Source organism: Sorex fumeus, unplaced genomic scaffold (genome assembly GCF_029834395.1).
Source record: "Sorex fumeus unplaced genomic scaffold, SorFum_2.1 ptg000101l, whole genome shotgun sequence".
Lineage (NCBI taxonomy): Eukaryota > Metazoa > Chordata > Mammalia > Eulipotyphla > Soricidae > Sorex > Sorex fumeus.
Genome location: NW_026606158.1, coordinates 1,370,360 through 1,389,276, shown reverse-complemented (window position 1 = coordinate 1,389,276; position 18,917 = coordinate 1,370,360). Strand labels below are relative to the sequence as shown.

The 18,917-nt window shown below is 42.6% G+C and overlaps 1 protein-coding gene and 1 pseudogene across 2 annotated transcripts in view; one reads left to right on the top strand and one right to left on the bottom strand.

The window, feature by feature from the left end:
* The window catches only part of RIMKLB (ribosomal modification protein rimK like family member B), a 30,081-nt gene extending 12,503 nt beyond the window's left edge, over positions 1 to 17,578 (bottom strand). For both annotated transcript variants that reach the window (XR_008795246.1, XM_056134687.1), the window contains exons 1-2: positions 17,364 to 17,578; positions 1,534 to 1,764 (exon numbers count right to left, since the gene is read on the bottom strand). Coding sequence is in view for 1 of the 2 variants with exons in the window: in XM_056134687.1 (XP_055990662.1) it covers positions 1,534 to 1,764; positions 17,364 to 17,538 (406 nt within the window). In the remaining variant the exon portion in view is untranslated. The remainder of the gene's footprint in view (positions 1 to 1,533; positions 1,765 to 17,363) is intronic.
* On the top strand, positions 9,295 to 9,408 carry LOC130042546 (uncharacterized; annotated as a pseudogene).
* Positions 17,579 to 18,917: the final 1,339 nt, after the last annotated feature.

The following is an 18,917-nucleotide window of genomic DNA, read 5'->3' as shown; positions in this document are numbered from 1 at the left end:
CTGGCCCTGGCCATCTTACGTTTTATTGAATTAATTGTACAAGAACAAATGGAGTTATGCCAAGGCTAGAGCAAAACCAGGTTGTATTTATAAGAATCTAGCATGTGCAGGACCTTGGTTTGATTCCTGGTACCACATGGTCCCCTGACATCTCTGGTGGCACTGGAGACCTTCAACACAGCCTGAGTAGATCAAGAACCCCTGGCCTAATCACAGAACCACCAGGGGCCTGATCATCTTGCCCCTAGTGGCTTAACTGGGGGAATTCTTGGTGAGTTCCACTTGGGAGACATCCCTCAAAATCAGCATGATGATATAGGAAAATTTAAAACAGGAAAAAATTCATTAAAGAACCGCATCTTGGAGAAATTAAGACAACTGTGTCCCCAAATTTTAACTCTCCAACATTAAAGCACAGGAAAACATTTGGTTAGCTCTTTTCTATTCTCTGCTCTTTCTTTTTTTCTTTTTCTTTTTCGTTTTGTGGGTGGAGAATGGCACACTCAGGGCTTCTTCTGGCTCTGTGCTCAGAAACCACAACTGGTGATGCTTTCAGACCATAGGTGTGCCGGCACCACAAACAAACAGGAGTCAGCTGTGTGCAAGGCAAGTGCTACCGCTACTACATCTCTTACCCTTCCTATCTTAAATTCAGATTTGTAGAATCATGATATCCGCTGCAAATTCAAAAGCATCAGGAAGCTGCAACTCTCAAGATATTCATATTGTTTTAACTTATGCATTTATAAAAACAAACACCAACAGTAACAATTGACCCACACATGCCATGTCATGAGTCTTTAAATTTAAAAAAATAATAATTTTTTTAAGTCGCTGTTTTAAAAAAAAAATGAAGGATCTGGACCAGTGTGAGAATACAGCAGTTATAGCATTTGCCTTGCATGTGGCAAACCTAGGATTAATCCTTGGCATCCCACGTGGTCTGGAGCATTGCCAGGCATGATTGCATGATTCCTGAGTGCAGAACCAAAATTAACCCCTAAGCATTGCCAGTGTGGCCCAAAACCCCAATACAAATGAAAAATAAAGTATTCTATAACTAAAGCCTATGGAGCAGACTGAGCCACTGTCTATATAATCCTCATTTTCATAGTATAACAGTATTACTGCAGGATGTAACATAGAACTTGCAAGGTCCTATCTACTAGGCGGCTCTTTATAGAACAAGTGTGCCAAGTCCATTCTACATCATGGAATCATGGAGCTGAATATTGAAAACACTCTACCTAAAACAGAAAGTCACTTTTATAACAAGTTCTTTCATGCTCACAATAACCCTACAGCTTAGTACAGGGCTCAAAATTATCTGCTCTAAAAATAAACTTACACATTATTTTTATCATTATGGAGTCACTCCTGTAGGTATTGGGAGCCAGGACGGGGGGTTGATAGATGTGATTCCAAGATGGAACCCAGGGCCTTCCAGGGTCGTGTCCTCCACATGTCTTACATGCACTCTACCACTTGAGCACAGCCCCTAGCAAACCGTTCATTCCTAACTGATGAACTCACCATAAGAGAAAGTATCTGGCAGAGGAACACCATGGCCAGCCAATTCTTGGAATGTCCAAAACTTGTTAACACAATTCAGGATGGCTTGAGGTCGATTCATCAACCGGCATCCCATCTTCTCTAGGTGGCGCAAAACAGTGATGTCACTGTCACTTTGCACCCAAGGGGTTGGTACTCTTACGACCACCACCTGGGGATAGGCAGTAATTAGCTCTCCATTGATCCGCAGACCTAAAATAGATAAGAACAAAAGCTATATATTTAAAAGAGATTTCTATATTAAAGCTTGGTATAGGGACTAGAACAATAGCATGGCGGGTAGGGAATTTGCCTTGCACATGGCAGACCCGGATTCCATCCCCAACATCCAATATACTCCCCAAGCACCACCAGGAGTAATTCCCGTATACAGGCGTAACCCCTCAGTATAGTCAGCTGTGACACCCCGCATTGCCCCGCACCCTAAGTATGGTAAAGTTTGGTATATTCAGCTTTGGTAACTAAAATTTTGTCAACAATTAATGGTTAGAGAGACACCATTCCTCCTTAAATTATACTCCTCTATAATTAAAAAAAAAGGGAAATTTAATGATAAAATTCCTATGTTAAAGCCAGAACAATAGTACAGTGGATAGGGAGCTTTACTTGAACACAGCCTACCTGGTTTCAATCCCCAGCATTCCATATAGTCCCATGAACACTGCCAGAAATAATTCCCAAGGGCAGAGACAGGAGCAACCCATTTGCATTGCCAAGTATGGCCCCCCCCCAAAAAAAAAATTTTGTATTAACCAAAAAAATTTTATTGCGTTGATACAATGAAACACCACAATGTCATTAAAGAGTTTCATAAATCTATGTTCCTACATTAAAAAAAAAACCCAACCCGGAGAATATATTGTGTTTATGTATTATTCATAAGTTAAAAAAAAAAGAGGCCCATGGGGGCTGGAGAGATACCACAGCAGGTAGGGCGTTTGCCTTGCATGCGGCTGACCCGGGTTCGATCCCAGCATCCCATATGGTCCCCTGAGCACTGCCAGGAGTAACCCCTGTGCATTGCCAGGTGTGCAGGTGTGACCCAAAAAGGAAAAAAAAAAAAGAACAGCCCAAAGAATGTTATTCTTATATATGTGCAGAAAATTGTGTATGTCCGCTCTTCATCATTTCAAATAAAGCAGCAAATTGCTTCAATAGACAAACCTAAGAAGCATTTTAACAAGCCAAATTTTTAAATAATAATTTAAAAAAGTATTCAATGAGGAGTAAAAATAATGAAATTATGTTGAGACTCGGATATGGAAAAAAGGAAGCTTGGAAAGAAAATCTAGTTTAGGACAAAGGCTGAATTTGAATCAAGATAGAAAATATTTTGTGGAAGGGAAGGAAAAATAACTCAGAGAGTTAGTATACATGCTCTGTGTGCCAGAGGGCCAGGTTTGAGCCTCAGCATGGCACAGTCCCCCTGGTACTGCCAGGGGAGAGTCCAGCGCATTAAGGTAGAAGTAATAACAGAGCCCAGCCAGGTATGGATCAAACATTAAAATTAAAAACAAAACTCTATGATAACACAGGGTTCAAAGTAGAACTATTTATTATTCTGTTAAAAAAAAAGTTGAACTATAAATTGAAACTCTACATACATGTACATGATTCTTCTGCAGGTATATAGTATATAAAGTATGAGCTATATCATATATCTTCATGTGGAAACCAGTCTAAGAAGTTAATAGCTTTAAAAAAATGCAGGGGCTGGAGCAGTGGAACAGTGGGTAGGGTTTTTGCTTTACACATGGCCAACACAGGTTTGACCCCCAACATTCCATGTGGTCCTTGAACATCTCCAGGAGTAATTCCTGAGAGCAGATCCCTGACCGTTGCTCGCTTGGTGTGGCCCAAAAAAAACACTCAAAAACCCAAGGTAAAAGTTGCGTCCTCCTGGTGCCATACCCATTGGTGCTCAGGGCTTACTCCTGGTTCTGCACTCAGGGATCATTTCTGGAAATGCTCAGTGGAAAATATGAGGTGCCAGCGATTGAATCTGGGTTGGCCATGTGTAACTTTTTTACTTAACTTTTCTACTTTTTCTACATAATTTTTTTTTCTTTTTGAGTCACACCCGGCAATACACAGGGGTCACTCCTGGCTCTGCACTCAGAAATTACTCCTAACAGTACTCAGGGACATGGGAAGGGGGGCGTTCCGGTCCGTCCTTCACACCCTACCGAGGCCACCAGTTGCCCCCCACGAGCGGCTCTCCAGCACGGCCACAGCCCCAGAAGCACAAGGACTTAATGCAGAACCCAGCAGCTTGGAGCAGAAAAGTGAAAGGACTATGCGTTAATCCAGGCCATCAAGTCTGCCAGAGGGGAAAGGGTGTTGCCCCATTCGCCCTCTCTTCTCTGGAAAGAAGGATGGCGGCCGCATGGGAGCCTTGTGGACAGCAGGTATGAGCCGGGGGTGTGGGGGCGACTAAAACCTCATGGGAAGGGGGGCGTTCCGGTCCGTCCTTCACGCCCTACCGAGGTCACCAGTTGCCCCCCATGAACGGCTCTCCAGCACGGCCACAGCCCCAGAAGCACAAGGACTTAATGCAGAACCCAGCAGCTTGGAGCAGAAAAGTGAAAGGACTATACGTTAATCCAGGCCATCATGTCTGCCCGGAGGGGAAAGGGTGTTGGTCCCTTCCGCCCTCCTCCCTCTGGAAAGAAAGGTGGCGGCCACATGGGAGCCTTGTGGACAGCAGGTATGAGCCGGGGGTGTGGGGGCGACTAAAACCTCATGGGAAGGGGGGCATTCCAGTCCATCCTTCACGCCCTACCGAGGTCACCAGTTGCCCCCCGCGAGCGGCTCTCCAGCACGGCCACAGCCCCAGAAGCACAGGGACTTAATGCAGAACCCGGCAGCTTGGAGCAGAAAAGTGAAAGGACTATGCGTTAATCCAGGCCATCATGTCTGTCCGGAGGGGAAAGGGTGTTGCCCCAGTCGCCTTCTCCTCTCTGGAAAGAAAGATGGCGGCCGCATGGGAGCCTTGTGGACAGCAGGTATGAGCCGGGGGAGTGGGGGGGCGACTAAAACCTCATGGGAAGGGGGCGTTTCGGTCCGCCCTTCACGCCCTACCGAGGCCACCAGTTGCCCCCCACTAGCGGCTCTCCAGCACGGCCACGACTCCAGAGCACAGAAACCAATTTCTTAACTATCTGACTTTCAGTATAAATACTTCCAGGGTCAATAAGTAAAATAGCAGAAATCCAAAACCAACATTTAATTCTTGAACCCAGCTGTAGAACGCAAATCACGTCACAATGCTTTTTCAGCATGTCTGATTTGGGGGGGGGGGGGGGGGTAAACTCTAAATTATAGTGGTGAATCTTTTATTGAAACAATGAATCTAATCAAAGCAGATAGAGTGTTAACTAGAATTCATCTGCCCCACAGGGACTGGGAGGGGTGGGGGGTGGGGTTTTATTGGGGTTCTTCATGGTAAAAAAAAAAGTATTGGTAAAGGGAAATGTGTTTGATATTTGCATGACTGAGACCTAAACCTGAAAGCTTTGTAACCTTTCCCAAGGTGATTCAATAAATAAAAAAAAAATTAAAAAAAAAAAAAAACAGTACTCAGGGGACCATATGGGATGCTGGGATTCGAACCCGGGTCTTCCACGTGCAAGGCAAACGCCCCTACCCGCTGTGCTATCACTGCAGCCCCTCTACGTAAAATTTTTAATAAAAATTTGGAAAGATAGTAGAGGTTGTTAAGACACTTGCCTTGTACATGGTTTACCCCAATTTGGTCCCTGACCCATTTATAGTTTCCCGAACACAACCAGGAGTGACCCCTAAGCAGAGCCAGAAATATGTCCTGACCACAGCACAGAGTCAGAAATATGTCCTGCCCGACCCCCCACCCTGCAAAAAAAAAAAATCAACATTTTTAGCTCATCTTTGAGGGGAGAGAATAAAACTAAATAATCATAACCAAATCTAGAATCTAACATGTATATTAGATCTCAGGATGCGAGTTTAATGGTTTTGGAAAAGCAAGAAAAGATACAGTGAGTATATGAGACGTCATTCACCATCCAAAAGTAGGTGGTATTTCCCATCTGTAAAACTAAAGAAATCCCATAGCCTAACCCCCTTCCAAAAAATAAACAGGGAGCTGGAGCGATAGCACAGCGGGTAGGGCGTTTGTTTACCTTGCACGCAGTCAACCTGGGCTCGATCCCCAGCATCCCATATGGTCCCCTGAGCACCACCAGGAGTAATTCCTGAGTGCAGAGCCAGGAGTAACCCAAAAAGCAAACAAAACAAAACAAAGCAAACAAACAAACAAAAAAAAACTAGAACTCTTATTGCTACTAACTACCCAGTATCTAAAAGAAGTTTAAGGCTCCATTTCTCTCTCTTTTTTTTTAAATTGTGTAAGCTCCATTTCTCTAAAAGCCTTTCCTATCTGATTCACTGCTTCTAGCAAGATATATTTTGTTTCCTATCAAAATAAACCTTTTAACATCCTCAGCAATCTTTTCCTCTACAATCTGTTTCCAAGTCTGGTCTAGATTCCCACGTCCCACCCCTTCCTCCACTCAAAGGTATATTCTTTTGGGAATAAAAAGAAACCGATGAAATTCATTTCCCAGATCCATGTATTATAGAAACAAACAAAAGGAAGTTTACTATAACAGTGCACCTTGTTATCACTAAGCACTGCCGCATTGCAGCTGACAAGCATTTGTTTCAAGGAGAGAAGAGAAAGGAGAAAAAGAAAATAGAAAGCAAACAAGTAATCAAGTCACACAGTCCATTATAAAGACATGTTATGTGCTGAATGAATAACTTGCTAGCTTCCGTTTTAAGTACTGTTTAAAAAAAAACAGGATCCGGTAAAAAAATAACTAAATATCCAGTGTTATAAAAAGAGGGCAAGGCATACGGAATATAAAGAAATATGATGCCCCTAGGAAAAATACTCAATTCATTTCCTTAAATTTTATTCCTGCAGACAACTAAGCATGTTTGAGTACATTCTATGGGTAGTAAAATAAAACAGACTAGACAAATACTTCATGAAATTGACAAACAAAAAGACAAAGTGCCCTTAAGGACTCATCCATTTACCTATTCATCCTTTTATTCATTAAAAAGCATCTGCTAAGCACCTACTTTAGATACGCTGAGCCTGGAAATAAAAGCCTAGCCCCACTTAAGAGGTTTCAAGGACGATGACAGGGGAAAAAGCACATAAAGTACTCAGCAAATTATTTGGATCCAGTGCTAAATACCTATTAGTGGCTATCAAGTACTGAGTTTACAACGGTGGATGGGGGAGTGCTATTGGAACATACGGGCACTGCTACTAGAAATAGTTTGGGAGGTTGTTTCTTTATCCATAAGTCCAATGTATCCAATCTATTAAGTACGTATCCAATCTATTTAATATCTGAGGCAGAAGATATTAAAGACAATTAAAGAAGCGATTTTCTCATAAGCATTAAAGGAGCCACTGTATGTCAGTAGTAGAGCACATGTCTCAGATGAGCTCCTGGTATTATTTTACTTTTGTTTGTGAATCACACTTAGCAGTGCTCAGAGCTAAGTCCGGGTTCTGAGTAAGGAATCAATCTATCTTGGTAGGCTTATAGGACCATATGGATTGGGCCAGGTCTGCTGCATGCAAGGCAAGCGCCCTACCCACTGGACAATCTCCCCAACCCCAAGCTCCTGGTTTTTATACCCAGCACTGCAAAATAAATCTTTAAAAACTTACATATACATATATATATACACACACACATGCATATATGTAAGTTTTAAATGTATATATGCATATAATATTATTGCACATTTTTTAGCCTTTTCATTGCTTGTATTCTATTTCTCAATGCCATCAGAAAGTCATTCTAGTCTCCTGCTTCAAAATTTCTCATGCTCTTTTCATTTAATTTCTCTTCTTTTAAAATTAAGATAAGCGTATTTGGGAAATAAAAGAGTTTTACAATCACAAGATGAGTTTCTCCAGAATGAAGAGAGCCTAGTACACATCCCACATAGATCTAGCAGTGAATTCGCAAAACAAAGAATGCCTGACTTGGGGCTGGAGTGATAGCACAGTGGGTAGGGCTTTGCATGCGGCCAACCAGGTTCAATTGCCAGCATCCCATATGGTCCCCCCGAGCACTGCCAGGAGTAATTCCTGAGTGCAGAGCCAGAAGTAACCCCTGAGCACTGCTGGGTGTGACTCAAAAAGAAAAAAAAAAGCCTGACTTTAGAAGAATGCAAAGATATGGAACACTTTACCAGAATGGTAAATGCGCCTACTTTAATGCTTTAAATAAAGAACAAAGCTTTTATTTTATAGGTAAGGAACAGAGTTTGAGTGAGTCAAGGCAATGAGGTCTAACTTATAGAAGCTTTGTGTGACAAACTATACTAGACTTTTCAAGCATATCCTTAACAAGGCCATGGCTCCAAGACAATAAAGATAATTACTTAATTACTGGTTTCACAAAGTATGCCATGGGTTATTAAATTTTCATTCTGAATAAAAGAGGTAGTCCTAATTGCTTTCTGCTTTATGTATGCCAAATAGTCAACTCTCAGATAGTCTACTATATCTGTAAGTACTCTCTGGAATTTTTATATTGACTAACCATAAAAATTTGTAAGCAACTAACAAATCTCTAGTTAAATTGAACAAAAAAACCCTAATAAATAATATTGTGCATAAGGCTTCAATCCGGGCCCTGCATGGTCTGGAGCACAACAATCACTTGGCCTGGGTAGGGAACTATCACCAGGAGTGACACTTTCCCCACCCCAGGCCCTTTATGAAACAAAACACAACAAAAAAGCATGTGGTCTTTGATGCACTACAGGTCAGAAGTGTGGGAACATCACATACATGTAAAGTGCATGACCCTGACAAGCACTGCAAGTGGTGTGTGTGTGTGTGTGTGTGTGTGTGTGTGTGTGTGAGAGAGGGGGGGGGGAATTTAAAAAGTAACACATCAACAAGAGAGATAGTAGACTGAGTGCATGTTTTTGCAATGAAGGGAGCCTGGGCTCCATTCTGGTACCACATGATCTCCACCACGCAAAATCAGGAGTGGTTACCTGACCCTCCCACCTCAACCCAGAGAAAATAAAAATAAGTAATCTGGACCAGAAAGACAGCTCAAAGGTTAACAGTTCAAGGGCTAAAGGACTAGCGCACATGTCGCATGTGCTTGTATAACTTGGGGGCTGGAGAGATAGCACAGCGGGTAGGGCGTTTGCCTTGCACGCGGCCAATCTGGGTTCGATTCCCAGCATCCCATATGGTCCCCTGAGCACCGTCAGGAGTAACTCCTAAGTGCAGAACCAGGAGTAACCCCTGTGCATCGCCAGGTGTGACCCAAAAAGAAAAAAAAAACAAGAATAAATTGGGTCAGGGGCTGAAGAGATAGCACAGCAGATGGGGCATTTGATTTGCACATGGCCAACCCAGGTTCAATCCCCAGCATCCTGAGTGCAAAGCCAGGAGCAATCCCTGAGCATTGCTGGGTGTGACCCATAAATAAATAAATAAATAAATAAATAACGAATTGGGTCAAAGTATAGCAGGTAGGGTTCTTGCCTTGCATATGAATGAGTTCAATCCCTATCATTATTATGATCCCTCAAGGGCCACCAGAAATGATCCCTCAGTGCAGAGAAAGTAGTAAACTCTGGGCACAGCAGGTTGAGACTCTCCCCCCACCCCCAACCCAAACCAAATAAATACAGATAAAATGTTAATAGTGGTTCAGTGTACAATGTCTGCCAACAGCAGCCTCCTGGTAGTGTTTGCAGCCTGTTACTGGTAGAATTGCCCTAAGGGATCTGGTGACAGTACTATCTGGTGGATTTGTCCTCTTACTATGCCCAGATTAAGGCTTCAAACAAAGTGGGTAACATGCTCTACAATGGTCCCAGTTCAAGTCCCTGGCAACCAGAGACCCATTATCATCAAGAAAAAGGTTTATTGAGTTTAATGTGGATAACTTTGAAGACATGGTAGCTGACAAGAGGCTCATCTGAGATAGCTATGGGGTTATTAAATACATCCCTATCTCTGGGCTCTGGACAAATGGTGGGTACCTCAACACTCCCTAGAGTGCAGGCACTGTCCCTCCTGAATTCTTTCTCCCTGCAACACCCCAATATATCCTTCCTATCCAATATGTATATATATTTTGAAAAAAGACAATACAAGTGATCTATTGATCAATGCAATCCTTTTCAAAATTCCAATAATGTATTTTGCAGCAATAGGAAAAAAATCCTAAAGCTTATATGGGATCTCATGTGGTTTTAAATAAAGCAAGATTGAAAAACGAACAAGTCAGCAGAGTCTCCTGTCCCCCGCGCCTGGCTGTCCTTGCCTGGGCCCCTTAGAGGGGGGCGGGTTGAGTTTTTCTCCCCACCCCAAGCAGAGTCCCGGCAGCCGGAAGACCTCCAGAACCAGCCACAACCATGCTGAGACCACTCTCCACACGCATGAAGGTACCAGCAGAGGAACAAAGGCATGTGGGTCCCGGGACTCAGATCTCCAAGCCTGCTCAGATCGGGGCTGAGCATCCTCCACCCAGATCCTCCATCTTCCAGTAGGTGGGGGTCACACCCACGAACTGCCTCCTCCCCCCCCCCACCCCGTTGTGTAATCCCATCAACGGCCAAGATCCAGAGACTATAAAACCCAGCTCCCGGAACTTTTGTAACTTGGGACTTGATTGACTCCAAATAATATTTATTCCTGGGCATCTGCTTTCTTGACTCAGTTGATCTTAATTCTTAGCACCCCAAAGCAGGGTCCCGACGAAGGACTGAATAGACCCAGGGCAAGCTGTGAGCTACCCTGGCATCGAAATGGGCCAGGCCAAAGCACCGCAATACTCAACTATAAGATGAGAGCATGGTCATAGACAAATGCTGTCATGATCCAAAAGTAAGATTAGGAACAAAAGACAAGATTAGGAACCTGCTGGGGTTAGGAAGACTAACCTGGCCTGAGGACTGTGGTCTATATATAGTGAGATGTCCTCAGGAATAACCAAACCTTAAGTTTATATCTCTTACTCTGCTCATACAGAATGAAATATTAGAAGTAGATTTACTACAACTATTTAAGTGGATTACTAGCTGAGAAAAGTCTACCCTTGAGCAGATCTCCTAGTAATCTGGAGTAATCTCTTTAGATGAGATTTTATCCTTGAGTTAATCTCCTGGAGGAGTGGTCTTACTCCTCTTTGTTGATTTGTTAATGTTCAACCCAACTTTGTATCACCACCCTATGTGATTGCTATATAAACTAAGACTTTAAGAGCGGAGGGGCAGAGTCAGATCCAGAGGCCAGAAGGAGAATGAGGGGAGCAAGAAGGAGAATGAAAGTGGACTTGGGAGGGGGGAAGAAAGAGAGAGAGAGAGGGAGAGAGAGAGAGAGAGAGAGAGAGAGAGAGAGAGAGAGTGGAGATTGGGATAAAGTACAATTGATACCGGAAAAAAAAAAGAACAAGTCAAACTTCTTCATTTTAAAACTTAAATACAAGGCTACATTAAAACTGCATAGTGCTGCATCTAAGGCAAATATATATTCTAATGGTATAGAAGAGAGAGCCTAGAAATTAACCACACATGCATTGTCAAATATACATATGGTTATGGTCATTGTTACAGACACTGAAAACAATTACTGAAGCAAAAAACCAACTACATACAATATAAGTACAAAACAGATTTATGTTTTAATAATTTTTAACTCTAGTGCAACTTTATATCATCAGATGGCAAGATAATTATCTGTGGGCTAGCTTACTAACCAGCAAAAAATACTGGGTCAAAGGCAGGAGAGATAATACAGTGATTATGGCTCTTGCTTTGCGTTTGGCCAACCTGGGTTTTATCTAGAGTTCCGTCAGCCCCACCAGGAGTGATCCTAGAGTGTAGAGCCAGGAGTAAGCTCTGCGCATTGCTGGATGCCACTCCCCCTAAAAAATATTAGACCAGAGAGATAGTACAGCAGGGAGGGCGCCATCTTGTTTGCAGTCGGTTGGTTTCATCCCCAGCACCACATCAGATGAGTCCCACCAGGGGTGATCTGAGTGTACGGCCAGGAATAATATACACTGGGTATACCACCACTCCCACGTCCCACCCCAAACATATACACAGAAAACACACACACACACACACACACACACACACACACACACACACACACACAAAAGGCATATATATTGGGAGCTGGAGTGATAGCACAGTGGGTAGGGCATTTGCCTTGCACGCGGCAAACCCGGGTTGATTCCCAGAATCTCATATGGTCCCCTGAGCACCGCCAGGGGTAATTCTTGAGTGCAGAGCCAAGAGTGATCCCTGTGCATTGTCAGATGTGACCCAAAAAGATAAAAAAAAAAAAAGACATATTCCAACCTAACCATGTTAAACAAAAACTGTACTCCACGGAAATACCTGGATGACATTTCAGAAGTCTGTCATAAAAGACTAAAAGGAAGGCTGAAAGGCTTCAGACCCTAATTAAAACAGGACTAAGGAAAGACCATAAGATATGGTCCAGGAAGATGGAGAGACAGAACAGGGCTGAAGGTGCTCGCTTCACACATGGCCAATCCCAGTTCAATCTGCGGTACCACATATGGTCCAAAGAGCACTGCCAGGGGTCACGCCTAAACACAGAGCCAGAAATAGTCCTTGAACACAACTGGGTAGAGCCTAAACAATTCTCTGCACCACAATCACCTACTTCCCCATGCCTCCCTCAAGATATACGGTCCAAAAACCACCAAGGTTTGATCCCTGGCACCCTATATGATTCTCCCCAAGCCCTGCGAGGAGCGACCCCTAAACAGAGAGCAAGAAAAAGGTTGTGTCCTCCAACCAGAGAGACAGGGTGAGGTGCTTGCCTTGATGTGAACAACCTGGGTTTGATACCCGGGACCCCATATGGTCCCTGACAAGAGTGATTCCCAAGTGCAGAATAAATCCTTGAGAATCACCAGGTGTGGCCCCAAAATGGGGGGAAAAAAACCCACAAAGTGTGGAGTGTTCTGGTAAGCAAACTAGTGGATATGGCTGGAAAGCATGTCCAAACAAAAGTGAAATCTATTCTAAGTGCTGAAATCTAAAATACCTCAACAGGATCTTTCCAGGATGGGAGATGCATGCTCAAAGTAGACTATAGACTGAACATGATTGCCAATCAATGCCTCTTTTTCAAACTACATCACCCAATAAGAGAGAGAGAGAACAAAAAGGGAATGCCCTGCCACAGAGGCAGGGTGGGAAGGGGTGGGGTGGGGGGTGGGAGGGATACTGGAATCCGTGGTGGTAGGAATGGGCACTGGTGGAGGGATGGGCACTGAAATCCAAGAACAAAAATTTGTAAGTCTACAACTGTACCTCATGGTGTTTCACTAATAAAAATTTTTTAAAAATAAAATAAAATACCACAAGAAAAGGGCTGGAGCGATAGCACAGCAGGTAGGGCATTTGCCTTGCATGCGGCCAACCTGTCCCACCGGAGTTCGATTCCTCCGCCCCTCTCGGAGAGCCGGGCAAGCTACCGAGAGTCTCTTGCCAGCACGGCAGAGCTCGGCAAGCTCCCCGTGGTGTATTCGATATGCCAAACACAGTAACAAGTCTCACAATGTTACTGGGCCCGCTCGAGCAAATTGATGAACAACGAGAGGACAGTGACAGTGACGGAGACCTCAAGAAAAATATCCTGTAGCTTTCTAAAGAAAATCTAAGAAGTTCATCACCAACAACCAATTCGACCTTACAGGAAAATGCTTAAGGGATTCAAGATTAAACAAATCAAAACACAAAGAATAATAGCAAGGGGGTTTACATAGAACATGTATGGAGGAAAGCAGTAATTGATAAGGTGGAAATCATCAAAATTCCACATTTTTGCTCTGCAAACAATAACGTTAAGAGAATGAGAAGACCAAACAAGAATGATTAAAATATCTGATACAAGACTGTTTTCTAAATTATACAAAGAACTCAAACAATAGAAAAACAAACACCTCAATTAAAAAATGGGCAAAAGACCTAAATAGAAACCGCACAAAATGAGATAAGAAACTAAATAAGCATATGAAAAGATGCTCAGCAATATATTATTAGGGAATTGCAAATTGAAACAGTAATGACATACCATTACAAGCCTTTTAGAATGGCCAAAATTCAAAATGCTGACACCACCAAATTCTAGTAAGAATGTGTGTAAAAAGGACTCTCATTCACTGCTAGTAGAAATGAAAAATGGTAAAGCCACTTAAGAATTTAGCAAGTCATGCAGGCAAGACCTGAGTTCAACTACTTGCACCGAATACCATCTCTTCAGCACTGCCAGGAGTGGCCCAAAAATCAAAACCAAATAGACAAAGAGGGGTCTTACAAAACCTAATGTTATAATAAATCTTCTTCACAGTTAACGAAACGTACAAGTTCTCCAAACAAGTGAAATAATAAACGATTCCTAACAATGAAACTGTTCACCTTTAAAAAGAAATACTCTAAAGGGGAGAAATACTAGAGAAATTTTAGGTGCTTGCAGCAGACCAGGGTTCTATCTCTGGCTTCATACAGTACCAAGAGCACCACAAGGTGTTTTCCTTACCCTCCAACAAAACAAAACAAAACAAAACGAAAACACTCTACCAACAAACAAAACCCAAAGATGCCAAGGTTCAATCCCCAGCACCCCAGAGGGTCCTCTGAGCCCACCAGGCGTGATCCCTGAGCATAGAGCCTAGAGTTACTCCTAAGCATCTTCAAGATAGTGCCTGAAAAAAAAACAAAAAGAGATACCTATTTCCACCTGCCGAAACTGGCAGAAGATGGGTCACACAAATAATCTTGGCTCCAGAAGAGGACTCAGAAATGCCACCTTTGCATTTTCAGCCTTTAAGCATATACATACCATAGGCTAAAAAGATAGTACAGCCAGTAGAGCATTTGCCTTGCATGTGGCTGACCTGGGTTCAATCTTTGGTCCTGTGTATAGTTCCCTAAGCCTTGCAGAGACAAGAGTAAGCCCTGAGCACTGACACGTATAGCCCCTAAAAAACAGCAAAATAAAATATACACAAACCAGAAGCCTATGGAAATGATGTTTTATAATCTAATATCACATTGACTTTCATGTCTTTTCCAATAAAGTATTAAGTTTCTGATTGTATTTACACTGTATTTACACTGATGTTAAAAAAAAAAAGTTCTAAGTTGCCAATGTACATAACAGATAATTCAATTTTAGGGGGCAAAAAATTACCCTGATCTAACCAGGAGTATCTCTCAACTACAGGCAAGTGGCAAAGAAAAATCTATTCTGTTGGTAATTTAACGACATTGTAACTTCACACTTAATTGTTACTGGGCCCGCTCGAGCAAATCGATGATCAACGGGAGGGCCACTTAATTGTGATCACATTATTAATCTTTGTTTGTTTTTTTAAAAGAGGTGGGAGGACACACCAGCAGCTCAGGGCATATTACCAGCTCTGTGCTCAGGGCTCACTCCTAAAGGGACCCAGGGGGCCGTATCAGTGCCAGGGATAAGCGGGGTTTTGGCTATGTACAAGAGAAGGACCTTGTCTGCTATACAATCTCTCCACCCCCAACTAATGCTGATCTACCCAGTAGAATAGCACCTATGTCTTACTCACCAATATCAGTTATACCACACAACACCAATTCTCTTGCATAAGGTAAATACTCAAAAAATATTTGATTAAAAAATTCCTTGATTAAAGAATGAAGTCAAGGGGCTGGAGCGATAGTACAGGGCATTTGCCTTGCATGCAACTGACCCTGGTTCAATCCCGGGCATCCCATATGGTCCCCAAAGTAAAGCCAGGATTAATTTGTGACTGAAGAGTAAGGAGTAGACCCTGAACATTGCTGGGTGTGACCCAGAAAGGAAAAAGAATTGGGGGGGGGGGGGGGGAGACTGTTAAGGATTTCCTGAATCAGAATAACAAAGTATACATGTGTATACATGTATGCGTGCACGCACGCACGCACACACATACAATTATTTTTAAAAACACAGAGAACTGAGCAGGAGCGATAGTATAGTGGGTAGGGTACTTGCTTTGCACATAGCTAACCAGTTTGACCCCCAGCACCACATGTTGTCTCCCAAGCCCTGATCACTGCCAGGTTCTGACCCAAAAAACAAAAAATCAGAAAGCTATGAAGACAGATGTGGTAGAAAATGCACACCTTGCTTTGATCCTAGCACCACATACTTTCCTCTCTCTATCCACCAGGACTGATGGGTATGGCTCCAGCACCAATATGAATAAAAGAACAGGACTGAGACTGTCTATCCCTCAAAAAGATAGTCATCACTTATTTAGGTAAATGAAAACAATTTTAAAAGACATTTCTAAAGCAATCACTACTACAAAAAGGTACTGAGAATGAAATAAATGTTAGGAGGACAGAGAAAAATGTTTAGTGGAAGTCTTACATCTGTGGTGTCCTTTATTAATCAAGCAAGATTCTGTAACTGTTAATTAGCCTAGACTGAAATTACCATGCAATGGAAGATTTGAACTTTGCATCCTATTCTCACAATAGCCATCTCTCTCCATCTTACTGATTAGTACACAACAGAACACATGGCCTAATAATTCCAGTAACAAAGTAATGCTATCACTGACCTGAGACGTTTTCTGAAAATTAATTTAGGGACAAAGAAATAATTTTCAGGCCTGACTCCAGTCCAATCCCTGACCACCTCAGGATATAACCCAATGTACAGCTGAGAGTAGCCAGTGAGCACCACTGAGGCCCAAAAGCCCCCCTCTCCCCACTAAAAATTAAAATGTAGGGGCCAGAGCAATAGCACAGTGGGTAGGGTTTCTGCCTTGCATGCAGCCAATCCAAGTTCAATCCTGGGCATCCCATAGAGTCCCCCAAGCAACTCCAGGAGTAATTCCTGAGTGCAGAACCAGGAGCAGCTCCTAAGCATCATGAGCCTCCCCCCCCCTCAAAAACCTTGTTAAATTCCACCTTAGTATTTCATAACAGAAATAACCAATATTGCTATAATTGAGGGCTGGAGCGGTAGCACAGCGGGTAAGGCGTTTGCCCTGCACACAGCCAACATGGCCAACCCAAGTTCGATTCCTCCGCCCCTCTTGGAGAGCCAGGCAAGCTACTGAGAGCATCTCGCCTGCACGGCAAAGCCTGACAAGCTACCTGTGATATATTCGATATGCCAAACACAGTAACAATTGTCACAATGGAGATGTTACTGGGCCCACTTAAGCAAATCGATGAACAAGAGCAGGACAGTGACAGTGACAGCTATAATTGAGGACAAGGAGTTATAAGAAGCTTACCTTGAATGTGGCCAACCAGATTTGATCTCCATCAAGTCATATGCCACCCCACTACCAACTGTCAGAAGTGATACTTGCACAGAGCCAGGAATAAGCCCTGCATACTGCTAGTATAAAAAATAGTATTTTATATTGTTTGCATAAGTAATTTTATTAAAAATCTGTTAGTATTATCATTGGTTAATATCTTTCCTAAATATTTCCTAAAGAGAATATTAAATAACACTAGTGCTTCCATTTCTTCCAGAAAATATACAAGATTTTACTTATTGGCTTGTGGGGGCGCAGGGAGCATTATACCCAACTGTGCTCAGGGCTTACTCCTAGCTCAGTGCTCAGGGATCACTCCTGGGCCAATCCTGGATAATTCCCATACCATATATGGTTCCTGAGCATCCAGGAAAAAAAAATGTTCACTTAGTATAGGCTTACCCAGGTTTCCCTGCTCGATTGTCAAAACCAGTTCATCTATCACCACAGCTCTGAAGTCCAGTTCTTCCTCACAACATTTGGCCTTTAATGCACGTAAGATCTCTTTTTGGGGATAATCTTCTCTGATTCGCCTGTCTGTCAAAAACCACAGCTTGGCAGCCACAGAGCTACACATCTTGATCTGCTGGTTCTTCCTTTCCTTAGATTATATCCTCCTGTAAATGCAAGAAAGAAGAGAAAATAGACATACAAAGTAAGTCAAGAAATCTACTTTATTTCCGGCTTTCATTAAAAAAAAAAATCAAACTGTATATACAGGGATAAAAGCTGAATAATGCTGAATAATGCCTTTTCCATTTCATCTGAATTAAATAAGAACTTAATACTAAGGGCTGGAGTGATAGCACAGCGGGTAGGGCATTTGCCTTGCATGCAGTCGACTCAGGTTCGATTCCCAGCATCCCATATGGTCCCCCAAGCACCACCAGGACTAATTCCTGAGTACATGAACCAGGAATAACCCCTGTGCATCGCTGGTGTGACTCAAAAAGAAAAAGAAAAACAAATATAAATACTGTCATCATTCATTTTCTTCTGTCAGGAAATCTATCACTGCCACTACAACAGCTTATTTAGCAGACACTTGTAATGCTTTGTGTATATTGTCTATGAATATACTACGTTGACGAATAACCCCTCTCAAACCCAAAGCCCTTAATACGAAATAGATGAGACAGAAATCAATAGTATTTCTATCTCCCCCATCATTACAAACTCCAACTGCGTATACGCATATATCTATCATTTTCAATTTACTTTCTTTCTTTTGCTATACACAACTGTTATGTATGTTAATCTCAGGTATGCAGACAAATGTTGTATTAGCAGATGATCATTAAAACAGAAAGTTTCAGAAATTTAAGAATATGAAAGTGCAACAACCAAAATAAACGCCAAACTCTTTCACTAAATTTTAGCCAGGGAACAGCACATTCTTACTCTTAAAAAACATTTTTTTAAAAAACAAAAGGAAAGAATAATACACACACGCACACACACACACACACACCACAAAAAAAACTTCCCCTGTGAAAAATAGTACAGGGATTAAGGTCCTTGCCTTGCATTTACTTAGCTCCATTTGGGTCCCCTGAACACACCTGGGTGCAGTGATGGTGTCCACACAGCTGGCTGTGTCCCTCATTCACTAGCTCAAAGGCATCACTGACTGGAAAGCAGGGAGGTGGGAAAGAGAAGCTTGATACAGTGGAAAGTTACTGGGTGGGAGGAACTCTCAGGTTAGGATGCAATAGGCCGAGACCCAAGCAACCTGCCAAATGGATAACCAATGCTGAATTCCTCCTAGCTCTATTATCGCACCTGTTACCCATAAACAAGCCTCATCAAGCCCTAGTAGTTATATTAATATTTTACACGAAAGGAACACAGGCATGGGCATCCCATGCCATAGAAAAGAAAAGTTAGGAGCCAAAGCGATAGTACAGGGAGTAGGGCACTTGCCTTGCACAAGGCTAACTTGGGTAAGATTCTGGC